Source organism: Panthera uncia, chromosome D1, assembly GCF_023721935.1.
Source record: "Panthera uncia isolate 11264 chromosome D1, Puncia_PCG_1.0, whole genome shotgun sequence".
NCBI classification, from domain to species: Eukaryota; Metazoa; Chordata; class Mammalia; order Carnivora; family Felidae; genus Panthera; species Panthera uncia.
Genome location: NC_064808.1, coordinates 46,726,404 through 46,740,327, shown reverse-complemented (window position 1 = coordinate 46,740,327; position 13,924 = coordinate 46,726,404). Strand labels below are relative to the sequence as shown.

Below are 13,924 nucleotides of genomic sequence, written 5' to 3'. Positions count from 1 at the left end.
TTTGAAGTAAAAACTCTTCTGGTGCACATACATCATGCATGAGGGATGTTTAATATCCCTGGTCATGGGCACTGAATGTCAGTAACATCCTTCTCCTCCCCTCATCAAATCATTGTAAAAACTCAAAAACATGCGAGGCTTGTAAGGCACTCATTAAGATAAAAGGCAGCATTTGGGAATGTGATATTATTATATTTGCGTCATTATTTTTCTATTCCTTTTCATGGTAAATCTTTGCTTTGATTGACCCGTTAGAGGTATACAGCCTCTTCTAAAAGTAAAAAAGTCACAGGAATAGTGTTTGGCTAAAATCAACTAAGTCAATGGTTAGGAGGGACCATGGACAGGCTGCAGGTAGTCCATGAAGCCCCTAAAATATTTTCTAAAAGTATATGGCAGGAGGATTTAATAAATAAGATATTCTTTAGAGAAGTAAGTGCCACCAGTGAGAGATTATCTATTTCATACACTTAAAAAAAAAAAGTTTAATTAAATTAGGACTTCACTGAAATGACTGAGTAGAATCTTTCAGAGGGGAGAGAAAAAGGGATAGGTGATTTTTTAGTGTTTGAACTTCTGAAAGGAAATAGGTGTAAAGGGGTAAAAACTACTACTTGGGGATTGGTATCACCATTCATCTTTATTAGGATACTATAAAACTCCACATATATTTACATTAATTTCTTCTGAGGCTTTCTAAATTTGACAATTGAAGTCACAACAGAAGAATAAGGATGGGGCCATTAATGAAAAAGAAGGGATAAATTATAGAGCTGAGCAAGCAGCAAAATTCAGCATGATATAGAAAGGAAACAAGAGGGCAGGAGTTTTGTATAAGGAATAATTCCATGGGGATGCAGAATATGAGCCCTAAGGAAGGGAAGGTTCCAGTGTAACTAAAAAAAGACCCAAAGACAGATGGAGAACACTGACAAAGACTGAATCAAGGAGAATGGGACACTCATATGTAGGCACATATAAAGGACAAGTAAGAGGTAAACAGGAATCTCAGGCAGCCGTGATCAGAAACATGCTCACTTTAAAGTTATACTATTTCTATCTACAACTATATGGTCAACTAATCTTCAGTGAAGCAGGAAAGAAGAGACTCTTAAATACGGAGAACAAACGGAGGGTTGATGGTAGGGGCGGGGGTTAAATGGGTGACAGACACTAAAGGGGGCACTTTTTGGGATGAGCACTGGGTGTCATGTGTAAGAGATGAATCACTGGGTTCTACTCCTGAAGACAAGACTGAACTGTATGTTAACTAACTTGAGAATAATAATAAAAAAAGAATATCCAGTAGGAAAAAGACAGTCTCTTCAACAAATCATGCTGGGAAAACTGGACAGCAAGAGAAAAATGAAACTGGACCACTTTCTTACACCATACACAAAAATAAATTCAAAATGGATCAAAGACCTAAATGTGAGACAGGAAACTATCAAAATCCTAGAGAAGAAAACAGGTAACAACCTCCTTGGCCTGGTCCAGAGCAACTTGTTGCTAGATATGTCGCCGGAGGTAAGGGAAACAAAAGCAAAAATGAACTATTGGGACTTCATCAAGACAAAAAGCTTCTGTACAGGGAGGGAACCAATCAACAAAACCAAAATGCAGCCTATGGAACAGGATAAGATACTTGCAAATGGCATATCTGATAAAGTGTTAGTATCCAAAATCTATAAGGAACTTATCAAACTCAACATCCAAAAAAACCCCAAATAATGCACTTAAAAAATGGGCAGAAGACATGAAGGCACATTTTTCCAAAGAAGACATCCAGATGACTAACAGACATATGAGAAGATACTCAACATCACTCATCATCAGGGAAATACAAATCAAAATCACAATGAGATACCATCTCACACCTGTCAGAATGGCTAAAATTAACAATATAAATAGTGTTAGCAAGAATGCAGAGAAAGGGGAACCCTCTTGCACTGTTGGTGGGAATGCAAACTGGTGCAGCCACTCTGGAAAATAGTATGCAGATTCCTCAAAAGTGAAAAATAGAACTACCCTACAATCCAGTAATTGCATTACTAGGTATTTACCCAAAGGACACAAAAATACAGATATGAAGGGGTACATGTATCCCAATGTTTATAGCAGCATTATTAATAATATCCAAACTATGGAAAGAGCCCAAGTATCCAATGACTAATGAATGGATAAAGAAGAGGTGATATATATACACAATGGACTACTACTCAGTCATCTAAAGGAATGAAATCTTGCCTTTTGCAATGACATGCCTAGAGCTAGAGAGTATTATGCTAAGCAAAATAAGTCAGAGAAAGACAAATGCCATGAGATTTCTCTCATGTGTGCAATTTAAGAAACGAATATATGGAAAGGGGGGAAAAAAGAGAGGGAAACAAACCATAAGAGACTCTATTTAAAAAAAAAAATTTAATGTTTATTTATTTTTGAGAAAGAGACAGAGCATAAGCAGGTAAGGGGCAGAGAGAGAGGGAGAAAGAATCTGAAGCAGGCTCCAGGCTCCAAGCTGTCCGCACAGAGCCAAACGCAGGGCTCAAACTCACGAGCTGAGATCATGACCTGAGTTGGACGCCCAATCAACTGAGCCACCCAGGCATCCCAAATCATAAGAGACTCTATCATTAAGAGACTTAATGATAGAGAACAAACTGAGGGTTGATGGAGGGAGGGGGGTGGGGGATGGGCTAGATGAGTAATAGGCATTAAGGTAGGCACTTGTGTTGAGCACTGGGCGTTGTATGTAAGTGATGAATCACTAAATTCTACTCCTGAAAACAATACTACACTATATGTCAACTAACTAGAATTTAAATGAATTTTTGGAAAAAAAAATTAGGACATCTGAGTGGCTCAGTTGGTTAAATGTCTGACTTCTGCTCAGGTCATGATCTTGCAGTTCATGAGTTCAAGCCCCCATCAGGCTCTATGCTGACAGCTTGGAGCCTGGAGCCTGCTTCGGATTCTGTGACTCCCTCTCTTTCTGCCCCTCCCCTGCTCATGCTCTGTCTGTCAGTCTGTCTCTCTCTCTCTCTCTCTCTCAAAAATAAATAATGAACAGGGGCGCCTGGGTGGCGCAGTCGGTTAAGCGTCCGACTTCAGCCAGGTCACGATCTCGCGGTCCGTGAGTTCGAGCCCCGCGTCAGGCTCTGGGCTGATGGCTCGGAGCCTGGAGCCTGTTTCCGATTCTGTGTCTCCCTCTCTCTCTGCCCCTCCCCCGTTCATGCTCTGTCTCTCTCTGTCCCAAAAATAAATAAAAAACGTTGAAGAAAAAAAAAAAATAAAAAAATAAATAAATAAATAATGAACATTAAAAAAAAAAAAAGAAAAAAATTTTGAAAAAAATTTTTATACTACTCCCTAAATGAAGTAAAAGGTATCCAATGGATAGAGGGTACTTTTTCTGATGTCCTCCCCACAATTCTTCAGCCTTGCCATTGCTAGAAAATTGAAGATAAAGTCCTGATCCAGGTGATAGATTAGAATAATGGGACTTTTAGTTCCATCTGACAAGGATTCTACGAAACTAATTCATCTAAGGAAAAGCAAACTATACTATCTATTCATTTTTGAAAGCATAAAGAAAATCTGCCTATTTTCTAAAAGTCGAATTGACTCCAGAGCAAAAGAGGCCAGGGTTAAAACTTAAAAAAAAAAAAAAAAAGAAAGTAAAGAATGAATACCATTTAAGATTAGGACCCATATAATTATATATTTTATACATCAGGTATTTAATCATTAGCTTTTATTCTCTTGATTTATGTCAGGTGACATGAGTTTCAGATAAATCTTTTTTTCATAGGCGTCTACAAGAGGACACTGACAATGGGAGAAAAGACATACCCAACTGCTGGAACAGGAGAGCCACACTAGTGCCTGTGACAGGAAGACTGTCATGCAAAGGAGTCTGGATCAGCTGTCTGTCTCCTGCACCCAAGGAGAACAGCTTCTGCAGAATGGGTGAAAAACACACATACACAAACATAAGTGATTTCTCTCATTTTCTTAAAACAAAAAAAAATCCTTTTAAAGTTCAAATTTGTTTAAAAAAATGTTTTTTGGGGGGAAGCCTGGGTGGCTCAGTTTTGTTAAGCATCTGACTCTCAACTTCGGCTCAGGTCATGATCTCGAGGTTTGTGAGTTTGAGGCCCATATGGGGCTCTGTGCTAGCAGTGCAGAGCCTGCTTGGGATTCTATCTCCCTCTCTCTCTGTCCCTTCTCCACTTGCTCTCTATCTCTCTCTCAAAATAAAATTAAAAAAAAAAACTTTTTTGGGGGGGTGCCTGGGTGGCTCAGTCGGTTAAGCATCCAACTTTGGCTCAGGTCATGATCTCATGGGGCCATGGGTTCAGGCCACGCATCGGGCTCTGTGCTGACAGCTCAGGGCCTAGAGCCTGCTTCGGATTCTGTGTCTCACTCTCTCTCTGCCCCTCCCCCACTTGTGCTCTGTCTGTCTCTCTCTATCTCTCTCAAAAATAAAAAAATATGGGGCACCTGGGTGGCTCAGTTGGTTGAGTGCCTGACTTCGGCTCAGGTCATGATCTCACAGTTCCTGAGTTCGAGCCCCTCATCGGGCTCTGTGCTGACACTCTGCCCCTCCCCGACTTGTGCTCTGTCTCTCTCTGTCTCTCAAAAATGAATAAACATTAAAAAAATTTTTTAATAAAATAAATAAATAAATAATGTAAAAAAAACAACTTTTTTTTGAAGTCCAAATTTAGAGTAATGATGAGCCTATAAGATCCAATTAATAGATGCAAGAGTAATGATGAAACCAAAAATATTCAAATTACATTGTGCCCAAATGAATATGGTATGAGAAAATTCAATAATTAGAAAGCTGAAAATTTAATAACAATGGAGAAACAAAAATTAGTGACAATCATACTTAACTAAAAAATAAGAAAATATTAAAGTCAACATTTTTATGCCAATTATATGTCAATAAAACTTGGAAAACAAAAAATATGTAACATGAACCACATACGTAATATTTTAAAACTTCTAGCAGCCACAATAAAAAGTTTTTTAAGTTAAAAAATAAATTAACATAATAAAGTCAAAATAAATCCCACATGAGAAAGTTCCATAAAATAATTCCACAGCTTTAAAGTTTAGGTTCATTTGTAACCAAACTTACATCTTGTATTCTGCCTTTGTAGTAAGGGAAGAAGAATGAGGGAGGAGGGAATAGGAGGAAGACAAGAGGATAAAAACTTAAGAGTAACAGGACACCAGGTAAGACAAAAGAGTTAAAAGAGAAAGAACTGAGGGTTGATGGGGGGGTGGGAGAGAGAGGAAAGTGGGTGATGAGCATCGAGGAGGGCACCTGTTGGGATGAGCACTGGGTGTTGTATGGAAACAAATTTGATAATAAATTTCGTATTAGAAAAAAGACAAAGGGCAAGGAAAAAAAATGTCAGTTTCATAGCAAGTATCATCTCTGTCAGACTGAGGAGGATAAACAATGTAATTTTTAGAGGGCTGTCCCCTTCCACAACATTACACAAGAATAAGCAAAATAAGTGAAGGAAGTCTTTTTTTTTTTTTTTTTTAACTATGGTGCCCTGGAAACATTGAGACCTAAAAGCTCAGGTTCTTATTTTTCGACTGCAGAGATGAAAATTAAAATCTTAAGACAAACAAGATGACTACTCTGAGAAAGTTTTATGTCAGTAAAAGAATTTAATGTCCTCATATGAGGCTCAAATATGACAAAAACCTTGGGAAATGTTAAGGGATAGCTTATACTTTCTGGAAAAGATCTGTGATTTTGGATGGTCATCAACATTAATATTTCTAAAGGTAGTTTAGAGTTTTTCTAATTTTTATCACTAAAAAACATTTTGATATAAGTTAATGAAATGAGCCATAGCTGTATAGAGGAGTAATAAAGGTAGAAAGGAGACATTTTAAATGTTCAGCTTAAAAACGAATATTTCCAAGAAAACGTAAACTAGAGTTCAAGTTACACAAAATATGACTTCTAATTATGCTATGTGAAAGGTGAGCCCTGTGTTAAAACTAACCTTATGACCTAAGAAGAGAATGGAATCTTGGGTCTCTAGAAGGCAGACCATAGGGACAATGCTTAACTAAGATCTTCTTTAAAATGAAAATATTTAAGGAATTCCATTTTTTTCTTTTCTTCAAAAATTAAATTAACTGGAGCAGAGGAGAAGAGGAACAGGCCCTCTTCATCTCCCTTTTTATTCTATTTACCTGAGACCCTCCAGCCGCTGGGACAAGGCACGCACACAGGTTTGCAATGAGACTTTCCAAGGAGACATTCAAACTATCCACATATACAGTGTAGATCAAACCTAGGCAAGCCTACAAAGAGAAGATGAAAGAAGAGATTACTTTTTCATGGAAAAAATAAGCATTAAAAAATAAATTGCTGTGACATCTGCTCTTAAGGAAATTTCTTTTTGAAGCCAGTAAAGTATATTCCACAGTGACCATGGAATAAGTTTTAAGCAGCAAATGTTATTAAGTTTATTAAATTTTCCTCCTTGACCAGAAGCTCTAAATGAGCTTTTGCGATGAGTTTATAAAAAGCAGAACCATAATTTGTAAAACAGGTGTTTGTGCTGAGATAAACACTCTAGCAAATTTGTAGGGCTTAAAACTGTTGTGGTCTCAGCCTACTTTGCAAAAAGTCAAACTTCAAGATAAAAATTTCAAAATGTTATTGCTTTGTGATTCTTATAAATTCAGAATATTTGTTCTACAGAAAAAAATTTTGTAAATTATCAGAGGTTAGCAAAATAGAGACAAGATATAATTAACACTGTAAGCTCAGAAGAAGGTAGGTGGTAAAATGGAAGATAAAATGCAATCTTTATGAATCGTTCAGTTTATTAAAATTTGTGACTATGAAAAATTAGTAGGGATGCCTGGGTGGTTTGGTCGGTTAAGCGTCCAACTTCAGCTCAGGTCATTATTGTGGTCCATGAGTTTGAGCCCCGCATCAAACTCTGTGCTGACAGCTCAGAGCCTGGAGCCTGCTTCAGAATCTGTGACTCTCTCTCTGCCCCTCCCCTACTTGTACTCTGTATTTGTCTCTCTCTTTCCCAAAAATAAACATTAAAAAAAAAAAAAGAAAAATTAGTATTTGTTAGAAGTTACCCATTGTCATTGGAATCTTGACACTAAGTTAATTCTTCTAGAATATATATAATCTCAAGAATATGGAAAAGTTTTCCAGAAATTATGTATTAATTTCCCAAGTCCTTCAGAAATTTTAAGGTATATTTTAAAATTTTTAAAAACCTTTATTTATTTCTGAGAGAGACCGTGCGAGTAGGGGAGAAACAGAGAGAGACACACACAGAATCCAAAGCAGGCTTGAGGCCCCGAGCTGTCAGCACAGTACCCGGCGTGGGGCTCGAACTCACGAACCGTGAAATCATACCTGAGCCAAAGTCGGACACTTAACTGAGCCACCCAGACGCCGCAGAAATTTTAAGGTATATTTTTTATATTTTCCAAAGACATCTGTGATTTCGGACAATAATCAACATTACTATTACTAAAGGTAGCAACTGAAATAAGAAAAGTAAGCCCTCTTCTTTCAAAGCTTAAATGTATAAAAAATTTTTTTGCATTTAAAAATTCTGAGTGTGTCAAAGAGACAATATCTGGAAGTAAACAATATTTTAAAGCTATGTTGGAGACCAAAACTATTTGAGATTTAGATATTCAATCTATTTACTGAGCCTGGTCTCCTCAAAAGAAGGTAAATAAAAACACGAAGTTGTTATACTGCTAGTACATTTTAAATTTGCTACAGGCAATCAAATGATTTCTTTTAGATTCATAAATTTTGGAGTCAGTAGCCATGGGATCTATTTAAAAACAAACACTACATCCTTATAAGTTTAAATAGTTACATTAATCTAGGTATGTATTTCATCCAACATGAATACATTTTTTTCTATTAACACTACATTTATTTTATTGATGAACCTCTAAATCAATTCAAAGATATTTTAAATACAAAATCTTGTTACCATGATTCACTCAAAGCAGATTCACACAATAATATAAATCAATAATGACAACTATGAGTTCTTTACCCTAAAAATTTCTGGATAATCTAATCTGGATACCAACACCAGGCTTTTGGGAGCAAATACTTCTGCAGGCTGAATTAAACCAGACCCTTCCACTTCACCTTCAATCTCTTCCTTCTTTGTTCCCTAGAAAAAGATGCACTGAAATGAACAGACAGAATTTCTAGATTTATAATTCACAAAAGATAGACATATCACACATTTTCATGTAATTTACAAAATCAAAATTATTTATAAAATATAATTTATAATATAATTTACAAAACTCAAACTAAAAATAAAGATACATACTTTGACAGGAATCTAAGAAGCAAGTAAGTAGACAAAGAAATTATAAAGAAAGCCATGCTTATTTCAATTTTGAAAAGCTCCTTATGCTCCAGATATATACCACAACTTTATGTGAGCATTTGGTTTCTATGTGAGATAGGGAATCAAAGGTAAAGAAGACACATTAACATTATTTTAGATAGTGACCCAAACAACTAAAAATGATACTCACTTAAATGGAGAATCAGTTTTTAAGAAAAGATCTATTTTAGAAGGCACTAATTTTCATTCTTGTTTTTCTACTTGTACCAATCTTTCAAACAAAAGTGATGCTCATTTAGAATTCTAAGGCTTACAGAATGCTCAGTGCTCTTAGAAGTGAAACCCGATCAGCTCTAAATTCCTTCTGCTCATAAGCAACAATGTTGATTTTTTTGAGAAGAGAAAATATCTTTCTACACAAAACTAAGTTTCAGAATGTACTTACTGCCATGGAAATGTGCACTTAATAATGGTTAAAATGGCAAATCTATGTCATGTACATTTTAGCACAATAAAAACATCTATAATAAAAAAATACCCTACATTACAATGACTAAAAATACTGGTTAATGAAATAAACTTTGAAAACTTTTGTTCCCATTATGTGTCAACAAGTATTTCCTGTGCACCTACTGTTCCATTATACTATATGATGCACTATAAAACTTATAAATAAAATTTAAAAAAAAGACAAGGTAGTAAAGCATTCAGATTGATTTCTAGATGATATTCTAAGATGCCAGGACATTTTCCCTAACTAGAATGTTCTTTCTTTTCCATTAATCAAATTTGCAGCTCAAAAATCTGTCTTCCTTCCTGAAGCCTTTCCTTTACTTATTTTTCTTTTAATTCTCAGCACAGTTCACCAATATATCACACATCCTCCAACTCATTTCTCCCACCAACCTCTCCCCAAAATGCCAAATCCAATTGCCTGCTTGACCTGTCCACTTAGATGACTAACAGGTATCTTAAACATGTCCAAACCATAGCTCCAATCTTTCTCCTCAAACTCCATTCCTCCTACAGTATTGAGTCTCAGTTAATGGAAATCCTACTTGTCCATTTGGCAGATCAAAACTCTGGATTCCTCTCCCTTCATGCCCCATATCCAAACTGTCAGCAAATCCTGAATGCTCACCACCTCCACTCCTACCACAGTATTATGAGCCACCATCATTGCTTGTCTGGATTATTTTAATAATCTCCTTCAGTCTCTCCTATTCCTCCTTAGCCCCAGTATGCTTCCTTGTTGCTCTTCAAACATGCTGGGCATGCTCCCAACTAAGGCTCTTAAGCACTGTCTGTTTTTCCTTTTCCTGAAATACTCTTCCCACAGATACTCTAATGATGAATTCCCTCATCTCCATTAGGTCTTCGTTCAAGTGACTTCTCATCTGTTAAGCCTTTGTTGGCACCCTAATTAAAATCCCAATTCACTAACATTCTCTATTTTCTTTCCTTGCTTTATTTTTCTCCTTGGCACTTGTTACCATCCAACATATTAACCTATTTCACTTATCTTGTTTTTTTTTTTTTAATTTTTTTAATGTTTATTTTTGAGAGAGAGTGTGAGTGCGAGTGGGGAACAGGCAGAGAGAGAGGGAGACACAGAATCCGAAGTAGGCTCCAGGCTCTGAGCCCGAAGTGGGGCTTGAACTCACAAACTGTGAGATCATGACCTGAGCCAAAGTTGGATGTTTAACCGACTGAGCCACTCAGGTGCCCCACGCTTATCTTGTTTTTTGTTTGTCTGTCTCCTCCACTAAAATATGCTTAATGAAGCCCAGGATTTCTGTCTTGTTCACTAGTAATTTTCCAGTTCCTAAAACAAGAGCTGGGCACATGGTTGATACTTTATTAATTTTTGTTCACTGCATACATGCAGGAATGAATTTTCTTGGAATAACTTTCTGGCTAGTTCACCAAGGAAAGTCTCTCCCCCGCCCCCCTCACTTACAGAGGCCAAAAACTATATTTTCTATCTCCATTGGAGCTCGTATATTTTCTAGTACAGTGAAATATAATCAAGTATTAGATGTCTATGGAATGCACGTATCCAAAGGGAACTATCTGTTTACTTTTTATATGTGTCATAAGGTCCCTATGCTCTTGAAAGATTTTCATCTGTTATAAAGCAAAAGCTAAAAGGTTGGCTGGTTTCTAAAATCCTTAGAAATAATAAAAATGTGATGAATATGAATTTACCAAATATTTCCACACATAATGAATCATATTCTTCATGGATTACTAACAAATTTGAAATGACAAAAGAACGACTAAAATTCCTCAAAAAGATAAAGCTATCCATTTTATGAGATTGTGATAAATGCCCTAGAGTACCATTAGAAGTCAGCTTGACTAAGTAGATAACCATTTCAAATAAATAACCATTAACCTACTTTGACCATAACACAAAATAGAATGCATTGGTCTTTTCTTAAAGCTATTCTTTAAACATTCACTAAATGGAATAGTTATTAACAAAAAAGAAAAAAAGCGCCAGTATAGTGTAAATCTGTATTAAGTAAAAACAATTCCATTTTTATTTATATCACTTTTTATTACAGAGGTTGGCTTTTACTTCATAACTGTATTATAAATCATAAGATGTTGTTATTCTTAATTCTAACAGCTCTCCTATAAGCATACAATGTCACAAGTTTAGAAAAAATTCATATTCCACTTTTCAAAGCAAAATGCAGTACTATGGTTAAAAATTTTTTTTTTTTAATATACTGAAAAGACTAAATTGCACACTTTAAAAGGATGGATTTTATGGCATGGTAATTAGATCTCAACTCAAAAAGTAATGCAGGGTATTGAGGAGGGCACCTTTTGGGATGAGCACTGGGTGTTGTATGGAAATCAATTTGACAGTAAACTTCATATATTGAAAAATAAAATAAAAAAAAGAAATGTCAAAAAAAAAGTAATGCAAAATACTAAGGGCAATTAACATCCATATTATGTAATAATTTTATCTTTTTAATCAGAGATTTTGCAATATATTAAGACTTTCTGATTTCTGGTTGAAGTAAATAAGCACCAAATTCTAATTTTAGTTTGGTTATACTTTTTGCTTATAGATTACCTGGCAATATTTACCTGAGAATATATATCTAGTATATCTTATGTCATCATTAAGATATACTTTAGAATAAAAACAACAAAAACCCAAAACCCAAAAGTGAAATTATATACAAACTTTACTCCTTATAATATTTTTTAATAAAAGATGAATCCCAAGGAAATAAAATATGATGAAGCTCTACTACTTATGATCATAACTTTGAGTTTACTATAATACACTGATATACTATCCCTCTTAGTGATTTTATACTATAATAATACACCAGGTTTTCATGCTTAATTTCAAAGACTGTTTTGTGTGTGTGTGTGTGTGTGTGTGTGTGTGTGTGTTCCTTAAATTTAGCTTTCATCATCCTTTTAAAATACTGAATTCTCCAAATCTCTGTTGGAAGACTGGAATTATTTTTAATATTTATTGCTTAATTGTTTTATTAAGTCAAATTATGAATTAAATATCAAAATTCTTATTAAAATACTTCATTATAATTAATAAACAATGTTTCTACAAAAAAAGAGAATATAATGTCACAAGTTTAGACAAAATTCATACTCCTCTTTTCAAAGCAAAATGTAGTACTAAAAATGTAGTACTAAAAAAATTTAAACCCCAACACTGCTGGTTAAAATAAGGTTTGTTCCAAGAGACAGTAATGTGGTGGTTTTGGTAAAATTTTTCTATAAATAATTTATCATTTAAGGGAATACTGTTTATTCATTACGGCAGCTAGAATATCTTTTGTGTAACAATTACGTATTTCACATGCTGAAAAGATGTGAGAAACCTAAAAATAAGCAGGAAATTTAAAACATAGGCTATGAATGTAACAGATGTTATAATAATGCTTTGAAATTTTATATTTTATAGTAGAAAACATTTTCACATATTTTATCTCACTGAACAGTACTTGCAAGCCTTTTTCTAACCTAAGATTATTCCTAATTCTAGTAGATGCCATTAAAGATACAAATTTATCTTAAACACTAAGTTTACTGAATTGTCTCACAATGACTTGCAGGGTCACCTTATCTCTTATACACACCATAAGCACATGCTACAACTTGCCCACTTATAGATTTTTTTCCTACTTATTTTTACCATGGACTACATGTACCAGTGGGATTCCCAGCTTCTATGTAATTTACATTCTATGTAGGTCACAGTCTCTGTGCTTCAATAACATGGGATAAATTAGTACTTACCATATCAATCTTCCCCAAAAGCACTATTGCTTTTTAAATGTATCCTGAGACAAAAATGCTAAAAATTATTAGATTACTGATTTTATGGGATGACTCCATATGCAAAATATTTAGGAAGTTCATCTTTTCACTCAGGTTGAATATGTCAGCCTCATCTTTGTGCACTCTTGATGCTTGATTCCTGTCTCTTCTACCTTGAAAAGACTTGTATCCAATATCCAAAATGTGCAAAGCTCATTTTCAACAATAGTATTTCACACTAAAACTCTTCCTACAGTATTTCTTTAAATATTCTGTTTAAAAAAGGATAAAAGGAGGAGCACCAAGTGGCTCAGTCAGTTAAGCATCCAACTCTTGATTTTGGCGCTGGTCATGATCTTACAGTTCATTAGATCAAGACCAACAACTGGTTCTGCAATGACAGTGCAGAGCCTACTTGGGATTCTCTCACTCATTCTCTCTCTCTCTCTCTCACTCTCGCTCTCTCCCTCCCTCTCTCTCTTTCTCTCCCCTGCTCACTCTCACCCTCTCTCTCTCAAAATAAATAAACTTTAAAAAAGTAGTATACAGTGTGTTTGTGTGTGTGTGCGTATTTTGTGTTAAATACGTTTATATTTTTAATAGGGAGGAGAAAAGGCCTGGAAGGTTATATACCAAAAGACTAGCATTTGTCTTAGCATTTGTCTCTGGGTCATGGGATTACGGTTTTCACATTCCATATAAAAATATGTGCATATCCAGAGAAAAATAATTTGCTAAAATGTTTACTCTTGCATTATCTTTATAACAAAAAGTTTAAAGTTTTAAAAAGTAAATAGTAATGTATCTGTATGTGTTTATTTATTAAACACTTACTAAGTGGCTGGACACATAGCATGTGTCACAGAAGGATAAGGTGCAGTTCTTTGTGTCAGGAAATTTATAATCTAGCTTAAGTGCTAAAACCAACACAGGTGAAATAACAGTAATAAGTGCAAAACAATATTGTAACATTTTGAAGTTCATATTTACAGTGTTGAGAAACTCTGAGAAGGGAAATCAGTGAGGTCCACAATAGTGAGCTGGAACTTAATAAATAGGACAGTCAGAGGGAAAGGGAAAGGGAAAGGGAAAAGAAGAAATCCAACAAAGAGACAAGTCAAAGCATCCAAAGAAAACGCCTTAGAAAAAGGCAGTATACTGGGGTGCCTGGGCAGCTCAGTCGATTAAGCGTCTGACTTCGGCTCAGGTCA

At 35.2% G+C, this 13,924-nt stretch overlaps 1 protein-coding gene across 3 annotated transcripts in view; it reads right to left on the bottom strand.

The window, feature by feature from the left end:
- SBF2 (SET binding factor 2) overlaps nucleotides 1–13,924 on the bottom strand; it is a 478,944-nt gene that overhangs the window by 243,369 nt on the left and 221,651 nt on the right. For all 3 annotated transcript variants that reach the window (XM_049650241.1, XM_049650223.1, XM_049650233.1), the window contains exons 4-6: nucleotides 8,091–8,213; nucleotides 6,232–6,342; nucleotides 3,853–3,958 (exon numbers count right to left, since the gene is read on the bottom strand). In XM_049650241.1, the coding sequence (XP_049506198.1) occupies nucleotides 3,853–3,958; nucleotides 6,232–6,342; nucleotides 8,091–8,213 (340 nt within the window). The remainder of the gene's footprint in view (nucleotides 1–3,852; nucleotides 3,959–6,231; nucleotides 6,343–8,090; nucleotides 8,214–13,924) is intronic.